This window comes from Moschus berezovskii, chromosome 14 (assembly GCF_049115385.1).
Source record: "Moschus berezovskii isolate FMDL1 chromosome 14, NW_MosBer_1.0, whole genome shotgun sequence".
In the NCBI taxonomy this organism is placed as follows: domain Eukaryota; kingdom Metazoa; phylum Chordata; class Mammalia; order Artiodactyla; family Moschidae; genus Moschus; species Moschus berezovskii.
The window spans coordinates 32680562-32701280 of record NC_142473.1 but is presented as its reverse complement, the minus strand read 5'-3'; the positions used below and the strand labels follow the sequence as shown (position 1 = coordinate 32701280).

Here is a 20719-nt window from a genome sequence, read left to right as displayed (position 1 = left end):
GTCATGCCCCAGTCTTTACCAGGCACCCCTCCTCATGTCTGCCCCAGAACTAACCAGCTCTACAGAGCAGCTGACTTACTAAACACCCTTGGCTTCACCCTTGTGATGGGCTGTCATTGTCCAAGGAACAACATGGCACCAATGGCACTGGGATCTGCAAGGCAGACAGGTCCCCAGCACAGTGTCACCCAGGGTAAAGGAACAGTGGCCTGGTTCTCCTCAAGGTGAGTGGTCATCAGATGAGTATCATAACTGCGGTGGGGGGGCTTGACGGTCTTCTGCTTTCCTTTGGATGACCTTTGGATGTGGACTCAAACTAAGTGTATCATAGCACTAAAGTTTTCACATCTGAATCCTCAACTCCGAGCCCTCATCTAGTGCCAGGTCTGCTTTGCCAACTGCTGGAGGAACTTTCCCTTGGCTAACTTGTCATATCAACTCCAGAACTTACCAACTCCCCTCTATCCCCTGCCCATATCTCCCTTTCATGGCCATATTTCACTTTTCTTATCATCCACATTGACGTATGTGTGTGCTTAGTTGCTCAGTCCTGTCTGACTCTGCGACCTCAAGGACTGTAGCCCTCCAGGTTCCTCTCTCTATGGGGATTCTCTAGGCAAGAATACTGGAGTGGGTTGCCATGCCCTCCTCCAGGGGATCTTCCCAACCCAGATATAATGCCCAGGTCTCCCACATTGCAGGCAGATTCTTTACCGTCTGAGCCACCAGGGAAGCCCACATTGAAGTATGATTAGTATCAATACCTCTGGTTCCTGTTTCTGTCACTCCAGCCAATCATCAAGTCTTGCCAATTCTCCCTTCAAAAATGTCTTTTGAATATGTCACTTCCTTTCCATTCCCATGGTCCCTGCTCATTCGATTGGGTTATCATTTAAGCCTCTGGTGTGGAATGAATGTTTGTAGTCCCGCCATTCATCTGTTGACGCCCTAACCCCTGAAGTGCTGCTATTAGGAAGCAGAGCCCTTGTCATGTGCTTAGGGTTAGATGAGGTTGTGAGAATGGAGCCCTCGTAATGGAAAAAAGGGTCCTTATATGAAGAGGAAGAGAAACCAGAGCTCTCTGCCACCCCTCCTCCATCCCATCCTGCTCGGTAAGGAGAAGGAGAAGCACCCATCATGAATCTTTAGACTCATTTGCAAGTCAGGAAGAGAGCCCTCACTAAGAACTGAATCTGCCAACATCTTCGTCTTGGATGTCGCAGCCTCCAGCACAATGAAAAATAATTTTGTGTTGTGAAGCCACCCAGCCTACAGCATTTTGTTACAGCAGCTTGAGCCCACACATCTCCCATTCCGTTTCTCTGCCTCTTGCCGTCATCTGCTGTGTGGATAGTAGTGTTTTTCATGACACTTCTCAGTGATCATAGAAATACATACTTGTTGTTGAGTAGCTTGGTGATCACCTTCATAAGCAGAAGGTGCCCCCCATGAAGCTGTGCATCTTTTGTTCACCACTCTTGACCCAGGGCTGAGTACCACGTTGGGCACATGGTAAGAAGTTACTAATATACTTCTTGAAGAAACGAAATGCTAACAAAGAATGCCTCCAACCGGCTCTCTCAGCTTTCTTCCTGGTCCCTCCTGACTCACACCTCGGGGGCTGACCAGGGTTATCTTTCTGAAGCGCAAATTTCACTGCACCAACCCTTCTTTTGTCAGTGTTTACTGGACCCTGTCAGAGTTTACCAGCACCCTTTCTGAATGTTTATGGGAGTGATAACAAAGTTAAGATCAAGCTGATAGTGAGGAAAGGTGTGGTGGATCAGTAATAAAAATGATCATGTGATTAATACAAGTTTTTAAATTGTGGATTTGCTTTAAAAGAAACCCCAAGCCCATGAGCACCACAGGAAGTGGATGAGTCACGCGTTCCAAGTATCTAGTGTCCTCTAGATCAGGGCTTGATAAAATCAGCCCTAACCGCTAGAGCCACCTCGCTTGGTTACCAGTGTACTGTCCCAGGTGGGCACCATGTTAGTGAGCCCTTCTCTGCTGTTCGCAGGTGGGGCTCAGAGACGCCCCCCCACCTCAACCCGCGCTGCCCTGTGGGCTCCATTGGGTGAAATGGGTGGGCCTATCTCAGGAGTCGTGTGCGCTCTGTGACCCTGTGTGCACTGGGAATGGGGCGGAGAGAAATGGAGATCCTCGGGGAAGACAAGGGAGACCCTTTGACCATAGTTATTTACAAACTCAGGAAAGCACAGTTCAATAGAATTTCCTCTTCAGTGGAGTTGACCCATTTCCCCTCTCCTTACTAAGAGGAAGTTCCATTAGCTCATAGAAATGCAGAAGCCATTCCTCAGCTTGGAAAAGCCCTCACGGGAGGTTTCTCAGTGTCAGAACAGACAGGGCTGTCTCTTGGGGACTTTATTCCAAATTCCTGAGAAATCTGACAGCATCTCACTGCTGTTTGGAGGAACTCTCTCAGTTTCTCCCATGGCCCTGGTGCTGGGCGGTCTGAGCTGAAAAGGGGAGGAGAGCCGGCCCAAACTCCCACCCATTCCACATCTTCCGGCCCCCTCTCTCTTGAATCTTCATATTCAACATCTCGGCCAGCCCTCATCCAACCTGCCCCAGGGGCCTTTCCATTTCCAACACTCAGTTCCAGGAGAGAGTGACCAATCTCACACTTCTTACCAATCTGACAAGAAGACCTTTGGGGCAAAAGTCTGAGCAGGTCCCAAACAGTGTGAGATAAGTCAAGTTCTGTGAAGGTGATAGGATCAGTGCTTCCCCGGAACTGGTTACTTTCTCAGATTCAGAGGCGAAAGGTGTGGTTGGAGACAAGACAGTGGAACAGAGATGTGGTGTCCCTGGTCACCTCCTGGAGGATCCAGGATGTGACAAACAGCAAAGTGTACCCAGACTCAGGCCTCAAGCCCTGGGTCTGCTCCACCTGCTGCGCTGAGCTTGGGGAGAGCCTCAAACCCACATGTGGCTTTTCGTGGAAGGAGGAGGCTGCTTTTAGAATTGAATGCAGATGGCTTCCGCACTTATGAGAAGTACCTCTGGGACACACTTCCAGGTTGAGGGGAGCAATTGGTGGGTTCCAGGGACACCTGGTTTGCTGTCCTCTTGGAAGGGAGGGGCCATCGGGATCTCTTTTCAAGTTGTCAGAATTCACATCCAAAACACAGTGTTCTCTGTCCCACGGTTTCCTTTTCAGTCTTCCTAAAGAACTGACTCATTGGAAAAGACCCTGATGTTGGGAAAGATTGAGGGTAGGAGGAGAAGGGGATGGCAGAGGATGAGATGGATGGATGGCATCACCAACTCAACGGACTTGAGTTTGAGCAAGGACAGGGAAGCCTGGTGTGCTGCAGTTCATCGGGTCGCAAAGAGTTGCACATGACTTAGTGACTGGACAATTTCAACAACAAAGAACCTCTGCATACTCTTTCATTTACATCCATTTTCATTATCTCTCACTATATTACATAATTTTTACATTATCATACTTTTTTCTTTTTTTTTGGTGGCACCCCGTGACTTATAGGATTTTGGTTCCCTGACCAGGGATCGAACTCAAACCCTTGTCACTGAAAGCTCAGGATCCTACCTACTGGACTGCCAGGGAATTCCTTCATTATTTTTGCTTACATTCTCTTTCAACAATATTTTCATATATTTAATATACATTTTAAAAGATCTCTTTCATTTTCACCAGTTTCCAAGAAAAACTGTTCATTTCCCTTTACAGCTTTAAAAGTCAACGACATACAGCAGAAACCAAAACAACACTGTAAAGCAATTATCCTCCAATTAAAAATTTAAAAAAAGAAAAACAAAGTCAATGACAGCTCCCTATGCCTGGAATACCACACACCTGGTACGTGTAAACTCTTTATATATGATCTCACTTAAACCTCCCAACATCCCCATGAGGAATTATTATTCCCATTTTATAGATGAGGAAACTGGGACTTAGGAAGGAATCTGCCCACGGTCACAGGTAATAAACGGTAACATGGGGAACTAGACCTGATTTGAGCATGAGTCCTCAGTCTTGGTGCCTTAAAGCAACATCACACATCTTATTCATTTTCATCCTTGATCATCAATAACTTGACACTTCTACCAGCCACTGTGTCATCAAAATCTGACTGACGTCACACATCCTATTCCTCATCATCCTTGATCATCAATAACTTCACGCCTCTACCAGCCACTGTGTCATCAGACATCTGATTGGTTTTCCAAGATTCCTGTGATCCCAATAATTTATTGGAAGAAAAAACATACATCAACTCATTAACAGAGCCTTGTGTTTCAAGCTACATTCGCATTCATGTTCTCAGAGGAACCTTATAAACAAAACAACTCAGGCAACATTTCCTGGTTTCATAGATGAGGAAAGGTGACTTTCCCAAGGTCACATGGCTAGGAACAGTGAAGTCAGAATGAGAACTCCTAGGCTCTCGAAATGCCCAGAACTCTTTCCCTGTACCATGCTGCCTTTTCAATAAATAAACTAAATAAATAAACCTTCCAAGGAAATGCTGAGAAACCCTCCCTCAGACCTGTTTCTAGAGGGAATTATTATCGGACTGGCATCTGTGAGCTTTCTGGCAGAGTGGAGGAGCTCTGGCTGGATTCATTGGGCCTTGTTTATTCCAAGAGTGCCACGGAGAAGGCAGGGCCAAGGATGACCTGGGGGGGGGGCAGACAGCTTCCCTGCTCACAGGTGCAGACAGATCTCAAACTGACTGTGGGGAAGCAGAGCCCACACCTGACCCCTCCCTGGGCCCAGGGTCTGGTCACTGTCTCAGCACAATGCCATCCACCCCTGCTACACAGATGAGCCCTAAGCATGGGGCTGTCCCTCGGCCCTCAGCTCTGTGTGGACATGGCTTCCTGCCAGCCCAGCATCATGTGGGGTTTGAGGTCTCACCCCAGAAGCCAGGTTGGCCAACATCCCAGCATGAGACTGAGTCTTTATTTCACAAATGGAATAACCACGGACCTTTGATAAGTGGCTCAGATGGTAAAGAATCTGCCTGTCATTCAGGAGACACAGGTCCGATCCCTGGGTCGGGAAGATCCCCTGGAGAAGGGAATGACTACCCTGTCCAATATTCTTGCTTGGAGAATCCCATAGACAGAGGAGCCTGGCAGGTTACAGTCTCCATGGGGTTGCACAGAGTCGGACACGACTGAGCGACGTCCACTTCTGAGAAGTGGCTGGTCCAAGCTCACCACATCTGATCACTGGGAGGACAGAGGTCCCAGCCCAGTGCCCTGCCCTGTAGCTTGACATCAGCAGCAACACAAGTGCAGGTCCTAACCCTGACCCTCCTGGGCGGATAAGGTGGTGTCCAAGCCCACAGAGCCACTGAAGGGCTGTGTTTGGACCAGGACAAACACCCATGGTTTCTCTGGTTCTGTCAGCAAGGTAGTGGGAGCAGCAGGATGAGGGCAGTGTGTGACTTGGGCACTCCAAGTGCCCCAGGGGGCTGCTTCTCTATTTGCTCAAAAGAGGGCACTGTCTGCAGATGGACGCAACATCCCCAGGGTTCTGAGTCAGAAGTCCCCTTTTGGATCTCAGCTCCCTTTGGCTCCTGTTTCCTCCTTCCTCCCCTGGAAGTGGCCCCTGCATTGGTGGTCCTGACGTCTCTATCCTCCCAGCCCTCCATCCTGTTGGAGGCCCTCCTGACACATGGACGGCCTAAGTGGGGAGGCCTGGCTCACTGAGCTGACTTCAGCCTGCTGGCCTCATGATCCCCCTGAGAAAAGAGTCCTTTAAAGCACATGATGTGTCCCGAGGAGAGGGGAGGTCTCTGCCCTGCTCTTCTCAGCTCTGCCAGAGTCTGCAGGGCCCTGTCTGCAGAGCAGGCGGATGCCACCTATGTATCCTGTGTTAGTCTAGCTTTCTCCTGCCCTGGACACCTACTGGGCCGGCTGGGCTTGCAGCAAAGTGCCCAGACTGGCATTGTGCTTCACTTCCAGCCCCTGGATCCTCTGGGTCCAGGCAGCGTGCAGCTGAAATCAAAAGCAAGCCCTTAGCCTGCCTCACTCAGTTGACTGCAGGCTGGTGATCAGTGGCAGGGTGACCAGGTCTGAGTCAAAACTGCCCAGGAGACCGCCCGGGGCTGGCACACAATCCAGATTGGCAAGATCATGGGCAAAGCTCCAGTCAGGTGTGCCGAGGTCGCCACAGCTGGTCAAGCCCAGGAGTGACCAGTCCTCATTTGGTTGGTCCCACTGTCCTTCAGGGGTCTGCAAAGGAGCAAGAATCATTTCTGGGGAGTCCTGCTGCACATAGCCCTTGGCCAGGGCTGGTAGAGGCCAGCCCGCCTCAGTATCCAGGCATGTCCTGAATTGGGGGTCAAGGTCTTCTGCTGAGGAAGACACTTCTTCCAGGACAGCTGCCTTCTCCTCTGGGCACTGGGTCTGCTTCAGGTAGCCCTGGAAGGCCCCTGCCACTGAGTCTTCTTCCGCAGGCTCCTCAGGTCCCAGGGGACTCACATGGCCTGAAGCTGAGCCACCCTGAGCATCCTCAGGCTGTCCCCTAGAGTTCTGGACCAGGCTAATGCCACTGTCCTCTCGGTCCCGGCTGTCGCTCCCCACCTGCGGCCCCCAGCTGGGTTCTGCGCCGGGACACAGGCGGGGATCTGGCAAGCAGATCCCGCTGTCTGCACTGTTGCTGCCACCTCCACTACCACAGCTGTTCTCCAACTCCTGGGGCAGCCCCTTTTCCAGGGTCCCCCCAGCCTGGGGGTCGGAGGCAGGGAGGAGGAACTGGGGCTCATCGGTCTGCAGCGACGGCTTGGCACTGCCGAAGCCACTGTCGGTGCTGCCATGCATGTCTGAGTCCCTCAGCTCCGGAGTCACCTTGGGGAAGGCCTCCTCATCCAGGGTGTGGATGGTATCTTGGGTCTCTGGGTGGGAAAACTGGCTGATGAGGTTGAAGGGACTGGGCTTCTTGAAGACCTGGGGAGGAGAGTGCAGAGTGAGAGAGGTGGGAGGGTCACGTCAGGAACCCACCCCAGTGTAGCCAGGAGAGGTGAGGGGCTCAGGAGACACTGCTCCAAAAGACGGGGCGTGGCAGAGCCTGCAGGACAGGTTGCTTGTCCTTCTGGCTTTGTTTCAGAATCGAGTTTTCCTCCTCATGCAATTCTCAGTTTGACTCAGGCCAGCTACCTAAGAAGCCTGTGTTCTCAGAGCTCAGACACAATGACAGACAGAATGGGAGGCTGCAAGGAAAGGTGAACATTCTCAGGTAGCTCCATCAGCAGTGCTTTTCAAACCCGAGAGCTGGCTGGACCCACTGAGATCTAGAAATGTGTTTCAGACTTTCGTTCCCCCCAGTAGGACCCTGAGTAAGAAACATGTTACATAAGATATAAATAGCGCACAATTATTCATGTACAACTGAAATCAACTTCACAAAATAATACTTATTGTTACTGCCTGTGCATCGTGATCTATTGTATTCTGTACCGTCCTATTCCACGCTATTTATTTCATCTTTTAAAACGCTGGAGGCGAGATACGAAGATCATTTCTCCACTCCCCGAGTGTGACTCTCATAAACACAGCCTGGCTTCAGTATGGGTCAGTGAACAAGCACAGAACTAGCCCTGAGGAGGCCCTGCTGCTGCTGCTGCTGCTAAGTCGCTTCAGTCGTGTCCAACTCTGTGCGACCCCATAGACAGCAGCCCACCAGGCTGCCCTGTCCCCGGGATTCTCCAGGCAGGAACACTGGAGTGGGTTGCCATTTCCCTCTCCAATGCATGAAAGTGAAAAGTGAAAGTGAAGTCGCTCAGTCCCCATTAATTGCTAATAGTCCAGGAAGTCACTTCACCCTTCTCTTCCTAGCTCTTCTGCCCCAGTTGCACTGGAGTTCCTTCTGCTCCAGACAGTGCTGCCTCAGGGTCTTTGGACAGGCTACTCCTGCTTGGAATACTCTTCCCCAAACATTTTGTATGACTGTATCCTTCTTATCATTCAGGTCTTGGCTCATATGTCATCTCCTCAGAGAGGCTTTCCCTATCTCCCCTCTTCCTATCAACCTTGTTTATTTATTCCCAGCACTTAGTTTCTGGAGTTATTTTTTGTTTTCTGTGCTCCCACATGCATATGCACAGATACGCTCACTCCCTATACCCAAAAAAATATTCACAAGCTCCTGAGGGTGGGAGTTGTCTGTTCTTATTGGCCGCTCTATTCTCAGAGCTGCTTAAACTGAGCTGGCACATAGCAGGCACTCCTAAGGTTTATAGACTGACTCACCGACTCACTGTTGCACATCCAGATCCCTTTGTATGTGATGACTCTAATGCAACTCTTACTGCTTGGATCCCTATTAACATCATATAGCTTGGTGACTAAGGAACCAGACTTTCCGGGTTCAAATTCCAGCTTTGCCTCTTATCAGCTGTGTCATCTAGGCCAAGGTTTGTATTAAAGTTAATAGTTGATTTAATTCTCTGATCCAAATGTTCAGAAGGAACAAAAAACTACAGATTGCTTGCCGTCTCCTTTGGCATTTTTGCATCTACGTCTATGTCTATTTCACTGGTTTGCATTAAAGTTAATAGTGGATTCACTGGCTGTCCCTCCAGACCTAATCAAGCCTCTTGGGCCCACTTACTCAGTTGCTTTCCGTACAACACTTTGCATGTTGTAGATGCTTGGTAACTGTAGCTCCATTGCCCACTCTCTCTTACTAGATGTCTTTCCTCAAGCTCAACTAAGACACTTCTATCCAGTGGTCCTCTCCCACTGCTCTGTTTTCCACTTACCCATCCCTGAGGGCAGGCGCCACGGTGCGCTCACCAGGCAGCTTCACCCCCCTTCTCCCCGCTCCACGCCCATCCCGGAATTCTTACTCAAAATCGTTTCAGAGGGCCTTTGCCACTTGCCTTATTTTCCCTAGAGATCCTGGGAACCCTGCGGAAGGTTCCCTTCCATCTGTGAGCTTCCCTGGGCTCCTGTCTCCCTGACAGAACCCACCCTTCTAGTTGAGTCCTTGATCATCCCAATAATGTCAGCTGTGGGGACCACCTTTGGCCCAGTCTGAATCCCAGGCCAGAGATGGGCTGAGGTCTGGAGATGCTGCTCAATGGGACAAGTTGAATTTCAGAGGCTGACTGACCACAAATCAGCATCTGTCAGCACTGTGTAGTCAGAGGAGACCCGCCCCTGCCCCCGCCCCTCCCAGGAAGGGCTAGAGATGCTGCTTCCTCCAGGAAGCCCTCCTCTCAGCATCCTCTCCACGCTGCTCTTTCCTCCCTGACCACAGCCCCTTGTCTTCCTCTTCCAGAGCACTCAGCACAGCCTCTAGAGATGGGCAAGGCTGGGCTCTGGCCTTGACTCTTGCTGGCTGTGGGGCTCTCTGCATGTAACAATCTCTTTCTGCCTCAATTCCCTCAGTTGTAAAGTGAGGCTTATAACTGCCTGTCTCTGAGGTACTAATGCCCAGGGGCTGGTCTGCAGCCAGTTATTAGCAAATAGTAACAAAACAGCATGAGGCAGGTTGGGATTACTGTTTTTTCTGGGCCACTACAAGGCAACATCTTCTGTACTGGGCTTGGTATTCAAGTTCTCCCTCTGACCCCATGGTGCTTGATGAAGGTGCCTCTGATAACATCAGGGATGAGGGTATGGACTGCCTGGGAGGGTGTGCCCTGCCTCTAGGAGTCCTGGGAGGACTCCTAGGGAAGCTGGGAAGGTGGGGCTGGGAAGGAAGGATGGGGTGGGGGCCTCTGTGCAAGACTCACCAGGACAGCAGGCAGCTTCCCCCGGCGCCGCACATATAGCTGGAAGGCCAGACAGAAGGTCAGGGCTCCATAGAGCAGCAGAATGAAGGTGAAAAAGATGCTGATGCTGGTCACTGTGAAATCTGTGGGGTCCAGAGAGATGGGTTTGTAGGCCATGGGATGTGGAGGGGCCGAGTAACCACCTCCCAACCCCTTAGGCTACCTCTAGGCCACAACTCTGGAGGCCACAACTACATTCTTGTTTTTGTTTTTAATTGTGGCATGCAGAACCTAGTTTCCTGACCAGGGATTGAACCTAGGCCCCCTGCTTTGGGAGTGAGGTGTCTAAACCACTGTACCACCAGGGAAGTCCCTGGGTTCTTGGGAATCCCTGCCTGGCTTTCCAACCTCCACCCTGAAGGATCCCTCACTAAACACATGGACCCTGCCACCAGTCTTTGCACAGAACTCACACAATGGCACACAGAGCTGTGGCGCAGGATGGTACAGCAAGTAAGAAGGGAGGCTTTGGGAGCAGCCAGACCTGGGTTCCCATCCTAGGTCTATCACTTACTAACTGTGAGGCTGTGGACAAATTACTCAGTCTCCCTGAGCCTTAGTTTTACCATCTACAAAATGGCACAATAATAGTGCCTACCTCACAGGTGGCTGTGAAGTACACAGCATTTATCATCTACTAAGCCCTTTAAAGGCAAACCACTCCAGTACTCTTGCCTAGAAAATTCCATGGATGGAGGAGCCTGGTGGGCTACAGTCCATGAGGTCGCAAAGAGTCGGACACGACTGAGCGACTTCACTTCACTTCAAAAGCCCTATAAAACAGCGCCCCCTACCCCATCCCAATCTGTGGTTTCAGTTACCTGTGGTCCAAAAACATTACATGAAAGATTTCCAGAAATAAATATTTGATAAGCTAAATCATGTGCCATTGTGAGTAACTTGAAATCTCATGCTGTCCCACTCTATCACTCTGTCCCACCTGGGACATGAATCCTCCCTTTGTCCAGAAGATCCTGCCTGTAAGTCACTTAGAGGCTGCCTCAGTTATCAGATGGGTGGTTGTGGTATTCAGTGCTTTTGGCCAAGTAACCCTTATTTTACTCAATCATGGCCCCAAAGTGCAAGAGTAATGATGCTGGCAATTTGGACATTCTCTTAACTTAAAATTATCTTCAATTTAATTGATAAATTAAACTCTGTCATATGTATGTATGTACAGGAAAAAACAGTATATATCCATGATTTCAGGGCCGCCACTGGGGGTCTTGGAATGTATGCCCTGGGAATAAGGGGGGACTACGATACTTATGTTATCTGATTCTTACTCTTACCTTAAGAGGTAAATACTATTACTGTCCCTATTTTTATAGACTAGCATCCTGAGGCCCAGAGAGATTAAGGTGACCGAGGTGATATATTTCATAAGTGGTGAGGCTGAGATTTGAACCCAGATCTGTACACAAAACTATTTCTGTATTAGTGAGCAGATGTTGAAAAAGTGTGTAAGGCCACCTGGCACAGAGATGGTGCCTTGCTCTGCTTCAGTGAGACTGAGGCTTAACAACCAGCTTGTAAGTGTCTGCCATAAACTGAAATGTGCTGTAGTAAAGCAAAGAGTCCCTCTGGTCATTGCTGGATGCTGCTCCCACTGGACCAGGCACTCACTCTCCCAGCCCACTGACTGTTGACATCACTTGCTAGGCATTCAACATATACTATCCCAAGTAGCTAGATGCAGCCTCCTCTTGCCATGCCCTGTCTTCCCAGGCAGACCATAAGATCCTTGTGGGCAGAACCATGAACTTCACACCCCATTCTCTCTTGCCCGCCACCCCCCTTCCACCCCCCCAGCACTTGGTTGGGAGCCTGGCACAGTGTATGCTGACTTCTGCAGCTGTGGAGAAGAGCCAGCTCAGTTCTGCTTCCTCTGAGGGGAGGAGGGAAAGTTCTGAGAAGCCCTTGGGGTCCCCAGCTCCATTCAGCCGAGGAATGTGACAAGCAGGAACCATCACAACTGACTGAGCGGGGCTGGGAAGGGCTCCTGGGAGCTCAGCTGGGCTCCGGTGGAAGCACCCGCACAGCTGGGAGACGTGGCACTGTGACCGCAGCCTGGTACTGAGCCTCAGTTCCCGCATCTCTAAAGTTGGGACAACAGGAGCTCTTTCACAGGGGCTGGGTGAGGATGGAGGGCTGTGCTGGCAGGTGGGGGGCCACCACAGTGCCCCTCAGCGGCAGCCCTGCCTCCTTCCCTCCTGCCTCCCTCCTGCCCGGACAGCAGCCCCAACCAACTCACACTGCGAGGTGAGCAAGATGCACTCCTCCTTGGACCAGACCTCCTTGTTCACTCGGGAGCCGACAGACGGTTTCACTCTGACACAGAACTCTCCCACCCCTCTTGGGATTGGGAGTTTGAAGCTTTCGTTTTTGACCTTGCCATGGGACTGAAATGAAACCAACCAGAGCAATAAACATGATATCCTTCTTCCATGGCACATGAGAGCCAGAGGGGCCTTTAGAGATACTCTAAAGCACTGAAAGTCAACCTCCTTCACTGTTCTTTTTCTAAGCTGACAAACCCCGCTTTATCAATGCAGCCCAAGATCTCTGTGATTACTATGATTTGTTTTGTACGAAAAGAGAAAAGGAAGTGTTTTATAGATACTGAGGACCTTCCCAGAAGGGGCTGGAGTCATCTGTGGTGGAAAGGGATGCATGCATGCATGCTAAGTTGATTTAGTCATGTCCAACTCTTTGTGACCCCATGGGCTATAGGCCACCAGGCTTCTCTATCCATGGGATTCTCCAGGCAAGAATACTGGAGTGGTTTGCTGTGCCCTCCTCCAGGGGATCTTCCCGATCCAGGGATCAAACCCGCGTCTCTTACATCTCCTGCATTGGCAGGAGGGTTCTTTACGACTGGGCACCACCTGGGAAGCCCGTGGTGGACAGGAAAGAAGATGGATTTTGTGGTTCCACGTCTCTCACTTATGGGAGTATGCTTAGAGGGCCTCTTGGAGCCTCATTTCCCCAGCTATAAAAGAAAATGAAGTCTCCACCTACAAGAGGATTGGAAACCACAGCTATACAATGTCCCCTGTAGTTATACAATGTCCCACAGACACCTAGCAGGCACTGTCTTCCCTGCCACCTGGAAAGGCACACACTTGAGGACTGAGGGCATCCCAACCGTCCTTCCCCACCCCCAGCCACCTCACAACCTCCCTGACTCTGCAGGTAAAGTTCCCAAGGGGAGGACAAAGGCACTTCCGGCCCCAGGAGACAGGGGAGTCTGACCGTGGAGAACTCCGTACCTCGTAGTGCCCTGGGACCTTGCGAACCTCAATCTGGTACTCCCGGAAGTTGTGGAAGATGTTTTCATACGTGTCGCCTTTAGGGGCCACCTCGGGCCTGGGGAGCTGGATGGCCCCCACGATGTTACCATTGCGCATCTCAAGCTTCACGCTGGCGACTGTCAGAGTCACTGCACGGGGAGACAGAACCATGAGGCCGCGGGGCCGGGGAGGGCCTGGGTACCCCATCCATCCCTGGCCTCCAGGGTCAAGCTCGTCCCACTTTAAAACCTGTGTTACAGGTCTCCCAACCTGGCAGCACATAAGGAATTTCTGGGGTGGAGGGCTGAAAACAGATGCCGAGACCCACTCAAGGCACAGTGAATCTGAATTTTGGAAGCGGGGCCCTGGCAACATCTATTTTAAACACACTCCTCAGTCATGTTTCTGCAGCGAGTGAAGGACCAGCCTGTGAACAGGCCTTTGGGAGACAATGACCTCCAAGAGCATCATTCTGACTTCTGCAGAGCAGGCTTGCCGTACACATAAAAGCACAGTCAGTCCCAATCTGCAGAACGAAAGAATCCTATCACATTTGGGACTTATTTTCCTTTTTGCTACTCTCTGCAGAGAGAAACTCCCAACTTGGTTTCAGTAGCACTTCACTGCTTCAAGTGGACTTCCCTGGTGGCTCAGACAGTAAAGCGTCTGTCTACAAAGAGGGAGACCTGTGTTCAATCCCTGGGTTGGGAAGATTCCCTGGAGAAGGAAATAGCAACCCATTCCAGTACTCTTGCCTAGAAAATCCCATGGACGGAGGAGCCTGGTGTCCATGGGGTCACAAAGAGTGGGATGCGACTGAGCAACTTCACTTTCACTTTTACTGCTTCAAAGCCCCATACCCTGATCTCAGGGAATTCTTCCCTAAAGGCAGCAGGACCAGATTGAAATTCTGCCTATGCTTGTGGCCCAATGCTGAGTGCTTAGGGATTCACTTCCTCTCCCAGAACCCTACAAGAATACCAATCTGGCCCTCATGACTCAGCTGTTCCAGCTCACCCCAAGACTTCTCTTCTGTAGGATAAACAACTCCAGTTCCCTTTTAAATCTTGAACAACTTGGCTATTTTCATCTAAACTTTCTCCAAAGTCATGATTCAGGTTTCTTTGAGCAACTAAATCCCTGACTAGAAAGCCAGGTGGATGTGGCAAGCTATGGGAACAGAGAGCAAAGGTCTAGACAAGAGCTTCTGGCTGGAAAGGCACCTGAAAGCCACGCTCTAGGCCCAGGGGAGGAAAAGCACCTTCATCCATGGAGAAGCGGGTTTCAGGAAAGGTCCATTTGGAATGCTGGCTTCCATCCACTGCCCGGACTCTGGCTCGGTAACCGTTGCTGCGATACAGGTCCAGGGTCTCCATAGTGACATCACAGGACATTGCCAGCATCTGGCTACAGCTCCGGATGGGCTTCCAGTAGGTGGGCTCTACTCCATACCTGCAAGAGAGCAGGGTAGGCATGGGGAGAGGAACTTGTGCTTCAACCTACCTCCTCTAGGAGGGAAGCAAGGGGCCAGGGCAGAGCTCACATGACAATACAGCGCTCAGGGTATTCCCTCTAGTATGGGACATCCAGTTGCAAGGGGATCTCCCTTGGTTCTGGGGCTCTGAGCCAATTTCTCTGTGGTCCAGAAGACTCTCAGATTGGAATATGAGTAGCTCAAATGCCAACTCCTCCAGGAAGACTTGCTACTGCTCTCTGCAAAAAAGCCCACTTTCTTCCTCCTCCCAACTTCATCTGCAGTCTCCAACTGTTTTATGGACGCTTTTCCTGTTTTTCCAATAAGATGGGAAAGTCTTGAGGGTAAAGGCTTGGCTTTCTCATTCCAAGCTCCCAGCATACTGCTCAGCACACATAAGACTTGATCAGTACTTGTCAACTGATGGATATGTGCCAGGGTCCCTCCTGGTGTCATTTCAGTAACAAGGCAGGTATCTTCCCATGCCAGGGGGGTAGAAGGGGATGCAGTTTCCCACTTCCTCAATCATCTCCCTCCTTTCTCCACCCTCCTTTTTGCTTACCTCAGGAGCTCCACTTCATAATAGGTACTTTCAGATGGATTTGGGATGGGTGTCCAGTAGAGGACGTGGTGGAAAAACTCTGCTTCAAACCACACAGATGAAGGTCTGGGCAGTTCTGTCCGAAGAGAGCAGAGTGTCAGTACCAGAGGTAGCAGACCCTCCCCCCACCCACCCCGGGGAAGAGATGCTACTGCAGATGGCTGTAAGCATTCTGCCTGCCTGCTAAGTCGCTTCAGTTGTGTCCGACTCTTTGGGACTCTATTGGCTGTATCCTGCCCGACTCCTCTGTCCATGGGATTCTCCAGGCAAGAATACTGGAGTGGGTTGCCATGCCCTCCTCCAGGGGATCTTCCCAACCCAGGGATTGAACCCATGTCTCTTAAGTCTGCTGCATTGCAGGTGGATTCTTTACCGCTGAGCCCCCAGGGAAGCCTATTTATTGAGCACTCAGCTAAGTACTTTACATATGCTGTGTCTCATTTAATTACCACAGTAGTCATACAAGGTAGGCATCTATTACCCCAAGTTTACTAGAGAAGCAATGAAGGTTCAGAGATTTTAAGTGACTTGCCCAAGGTCAGTGGGGATAGAAAGGGGTAGAATGGGCCCTTGAATCCAGATGGATCTTATCCCAGAGCTAATGTGTCCTTAAATCACCATCCTGTGCTATCTGGGATCAGAAGCAGAAGTGAGAAGAGACAAGCTGGGTGTGATGCATTCCAGGCAAGAAGGCAAGGGGCAGAGGGTTAATCTGTGCCCACAATGAACTCTCAGATGAGCTGGTCCCTGGCTGTGCCCAATCCCTGTGCCTGCTCCAGCCCTATCCCAAGGTCTGCTTCCCATCCCCACATCTGGTTCCCACTCTGGCCCCAGTTCTGGCCTTAACCCAAGGCCCCCCTCTCTGGAGTTCTTTGGTACACAGATATCCTCCTCATTGGCATCTACCTATTTCTTTTCACAGAAGCCCAAGTTGAGTGGTTGCCCCATTCTCCAGCTTCCAGGAGAGCTTTACTGCAGCCAGATATCCAGGCTCAGCCTGAGTACAACAAACAGTCCTGGTCCTAGACTGGGCTGAGGACATTTCCACAAAGAGCTGGCACCCTTGGCTCCAAGGTGAGATGTGTGTGTGTGAGTAGCTCAGCCGTGTTGGACTCTTTGAGACCCCATGGACTGTAGCTTGCCAGGTTCCTCTGTCCATGGAATTCTCCAGGCAAGAATACTGGAGTGGGTTGCCATTTCCTCCTCCAGGGGATCTTCCCGACCCACAGATCCAACTCTTATCTCCTGCATTGCAGGTGGATTCTTTACCACCTGAGCCACCAGGGAAGATACTAAATACCAAAGCCTCTCTCCACCTCCTGTCTTCCCCTCCCTCCTCCACACACCATTATCAAGGAGAATTAACTTCAAGAGCCGCAAACTAGCACTTGCTAGTGTGACTTGGGCAAACCATTTAACCTAGCAGAAATCTTCTCATTTGTAAGAATGCGATAAATACACCTACTTTAAGAGTCTTGCAATGAAGATTTGCCCATTAAGTGCAATGAAGCATGTCAAGGCCAATGCCAACACCCAGTTCCTCTTCTCTCCCCAATCCCTTAATGTCTCTGCATCTGACAGCGACTCCCAGGCTGCCCTGGTTCTCCAACTTCCAATCATCTCTCTAATAATGCTTCTTTTTTTTTTTTTCCTGACTGTCGTTCTCACTTAGAAAGCACATCTTGCTTTCTTTCTTATACTGTCTTCGATCCTCAAGTCTGTTTCTCAATTTCAGAAGGGTACGTGGAAAGTGAAAGGTACAGTGGGTCTCTGTGGTGTTTGGGCTGCACATCCCCAGCTCAGCTCTCGATCACGTGAATCACCTCATGTTTTACATCATATTCTGGCTCTCTCCCTGCTTGCTCTGCCTCTGTTCCTGGGACTCCCCGCCCTTTCATTCTCTCGCTTCAGGATTTAGCGTTTTCAATTGCAGAAACTTTCCAGGACATCTGGCTGGGTTAGGAGAGCTAAAGGGTAACAGTAGGAAGGAAGAGGCTGGTGGCAGTGGGGATGCTCTGGGGGCTAAAGGAGGAGAACGGGTGATATGATGGGGGTGACAGGTGATGGTGGAGGAAAAGAGTTGAGGGGTGACATGGCACGGGGAAAGAAACAGGTTAACAGGAGAGCTAAGGGAAAGGAGTCAGACTGAGATCAAAATAATTTCCCAGAGGGACCACCAGTCCCATACTTTGAACTAGAACAACAGAAGAGTCAGCGCTGAATTTATGACTCACCGGGACGTGGGTGGGCAGTGAGTTGAAGGCTGAGTGGTCATTTAACTTCTCGATCCACACTTCCCCACTACCCCAGTCAATCTCAGCGGGTTAGAAGTCTACAACGTGTGAGCCTGAGACTCAGGCTTGCCAGAACGCGGGAGATTCGGGGAGAGGGGAGATAATGGGTGCCTCTCTTCACAGAGGGCCGGTCAGTCAGACGGGATTCTCCGTGGGAGGCAGAACTTTAATGCACAGTTGACAGCGGGTGGGAGAGGGAGCGGGATGGGCGCGGAGAGGGCGACGCTAGACCCAGATCCTTACCGTGCGCGCCGGAGCCGAGGAGCAGGCTGAGGAGCGCCGCCAGGTTCACTATCTGGCGCGGCAGCATCCTGGGCGCACCGCATTCTCCCGTGCCGGGGCCAAAGCCGGAGCCGTAAAGCTCGCCTCCGGCAGCGGCTCTACTCGGCTGCGACTGAAACCTCAGCCTGACGAGTCCGCTCACGCCCCGCGAGGCTGACGTCAGAAGGGCGGGGCCTCGAGGCGCCCCGCCCACACGCCGCTGCGTCAGGGAGTCGAGCCCGCCCCCTCCGGTGCGCGGACTGCCCAAGCTCGGGGACAGGAAGCTGGGTAGCGCCAGGCCTGGGGCTTGCTCTCCCGGCCGGGGATCGGGTTTGGTCAGCTCTCACCTTCCTTACCTCCCGGGGCCTCCAGTGCAATCGAGTGAAAGCAGTCTGGGTAGCCTGGAGGGGTGTGTGTGTTTGTGTGTGTTTTGGGGCACAGGTTCGGGGAAGGGGGGAGATTGCCCGCAGAGGCAACGCGAGGGGCAGCCTTGCCTCGTGGGCGCGGAAGGTGGGGTGAGGGTGTCAGAGCAAACTGTACGGAGGTACGAGTTGGGGAAGGATATTGTGCTCAGGGAATGTGTGAGAGGACAGGTGTGTGTGAGCCTTGGCATTGCCAAGTACCTTGGTGTAGGGCTGTTAGCTAAACTTAAAGTAAAATAGGCAGTCTCTTACCTGCTTAATGGTTTTGAAGGGGTGCTCATGACGTCTTCCAGACTTTTTTGGTTTCCCTCACCTGCCTCATGTTACCCCCCACCACAACCACACACGCACACACACACACTCCAAAATCACTGCAGATGGTGACTGCAGCCAAGAAATTAAAAGATGCTTTCTCCTTGGAAGGAAAGCTATGACACACCTAGACAGTATATTAAAAAGCAGAGACATCATTTTGCTAACAAAGGTATGTATACTCAAAGCTATGGTTTTTCCAGTAGTCATGTGCAGATGTGAGAGTTGGATCATAAAGAAGGCCAAGCGTGGAAGAATTGATGCTTTCAAATTTTGGTGCTGGAGAAGACTCTTGAGAGTCCCTTGGACAGCAACGAGATCAAACCAGTCAATCCTAAAGGAAATCAACCCTGAATATTCACTGGAAGGACTGATGCTGAAACTGAAGCTCAGATACTTTGCTGCTGCTGCTGTGAAGTCGCTTCAGTCGTGTCCGACTCTGTGGGACCCCATAGAAGGTAGCCCACTAGGCTCCCCCGTCCCTGGGATTCTCCAGGCAAGAACACTGGAGTGGGTTGCCATTTCCTTCTCCAATGCATGAAAGTGAAAAGTGAAAGTGAAGTTGTTCAGTCGTTTCCAACCCTTAGCTCCCCATGGACTGCAGCCCAGTAGGCTCCTCCATCCATGAGATTTTCAGGCAGGAGTACTGAAGTGGGTTGCCATTGCCTTCTCTGATACTTTGGGCACCTGATATGAAGAGCTGACTGATTGGAAAAGACCCTGATACTGGGAGAGATTGAAGGTCAAAGGAGAAGGGGGCCACAGAGGACAAGAACCTGGTTTGATAGCATAACTGACTTAATGGGCATGAATTTGAGCAAACTCTGGGAGATAGTGAAAGACAGGGAAGCCTAGCATGCTGCAGTCCATGGGGTCACAAAGAGTCCGGCACGACTTGGTGACTGAACAACAATAATGCTCTGGGAGAACTGGGTAAACACCGTCAGTCAGTCACTCATATCTCTGTCAACTGGCTCATCTGAGACTTTGCTCTCGGTACATAGATGATACCAGAGTATGGGGGACAAACTGCTTCACCTCTGTGGTTCAGACCGTGTGTGTGTGTGTGTGTGTGTGTGTGTGTGAGAGACGGGTGTGGGGGGGCATGGAAATACAGCCCTGCATCTAAGGGTCTACCTTGGGACTAGAAAGACATCCTTTTTTGATAGTGGTCATTGAAGGTCAGGGATGCACCAGCCACATAGATAGTGGAGAGTGGTATATGCAAGCCCAGTGGGACATATAGTCAGTCAAGGTCACCTTAAGTGGACAGCTCTTGTTGTCACACTCACGTCAGCATAGAGGAAAAGAGTCCCAGGGTTTTTAATGCACGAGGATATTTTTTGCACTCTCCGCTGCTCAACTGAGAGATTGAAAGATGGCCAGTTGCTCACAAGTACCAAGGCATGACCCAAGGGTGTGGCTACTGTCTGAAATGACTTAGTTCCCGTTGACCTTTATGAGGAGGCATATGCTACACAGTGTCTTTCTAAACTTGTCTTTACTTTTAGTTTTGTGTTGAGTTGTAAGAATTTACAAGTCTATACCCTCCTCACCATTTTAAGAGGGATCAGGATTCTTAATTAATTCTTTTTTTTCTTAATACATTCTTATGACATACATTTACTGCAAATCATTATGTGCCTGGGGATGTTATGTGCCTGCACATTGTTGAAGCTAAGGATAAAATGGTGATGAAAACAAGATCCCTTCCCCCAAGAAATGAACACTCAGCTAGAGACAGAAAGTAAGCAGAGATTTTTAATATACTGTGGTAAGTGTTCTGGGAAGGGAAGTACAGGTTCACATGGGGACACAGGAAACAGACACTCTACCACGACTGTGGTTGAGGATAAGGAAGGCTTCCTGGAGGAGGTGACATCTACACTGAGACCCAAGGAATCAGTAGGAGGTGGCTGGGTGAAGAAGAGACAAGGAGAGTGTTCAGACAGAGGGAAGTATTTGCTTAGATAAGAGGGAATGTGGCATTTTAAAAAAGCATCCTGTAAAGTGGGTAAATTAGCATCCCTAATTCAAAAAGAGGAAACCACCATGACTGACATAGTCTAATGTTTTGCTTGGGGCAGAGTCAGCAGTTAAATGTAGACTATTCCAGTGTATCCTGGTGCCTCAAAGAAAGCACCTAGAACAGGAATTGTGTCAGATGTATGATTGCAATATAGTTTTCTTTTAAGAAATTCAGTGTTTATTCTGGTTTGTATTCAGTTTTCAATCTCAATGTGAAAAGCCCAGCTAGGGTTCAGTGATTTCTAGTATTCG

At 50.4% G+C, this 20719-nt stretch overlaps 1 protein-coding gene across 1 annotated transcript; it reads right to left on the bottom strand.

Annotated features, from left to right (window-relative positions):
- Positions 1 to 3418: 3418 nt before the first annotated feature.
- On the bottom strand, positions 3419 to 17844 carry IL10RA (interleukin 10 receptor subunit alpha). Its single transcript, XM_055423106.2, has 7 exons — positions 17688 to 17844; positions 15112 to 15226; positions 14337 to 14527; positions 13055 to 13224; positions 12037 to 12184; positions 9744 to 9865; positions 3419 to 6951 (listed from the first exon to the last, which is right to left on the bottom strand). Exons 1-7 carry the CDS (start codon positions 17752 to 17754, stop codon positions 6031 to 6033), a joined length of 1734 nt encoding a protein of 577 aa, XP_055279081.2. The 5' UTR covers positions 17755 to 17844; the 3' UTR covers positions 3419 to 6030.
- Between the last annotated feature and the right edge of the window lie 2875 nt (positions 17845 to 20719).

What these genes read in the sequence shown, in the direction of transcription:
- IL10RA (XM_055423106.2), bottom strand. Translation starts at nt 17,754, where the DNA reads ATGCTGCCGCGCCAGATAGTGAACCTGGCGGCGCTCCTCAGCCTGCTC. An exon ending in CCGCTTCTCCATGGATGAAG is followed by an intron (nt 13,225 to 14,336) that starts GTGCTTTTCCTC and finishes CTCCCCGTGCAG; the next exon opens with TGACTCTGACAGTCGCCAGC. An exon ending in CATCTTGCTCACCTCGCAGT is followed by an intron (nt 9,866 to 12,036) that starts GTGAGTTGGTTG and finishes TGGACCCCACAG; the next exon opens with ATTTCACAGTGACCAGCATC.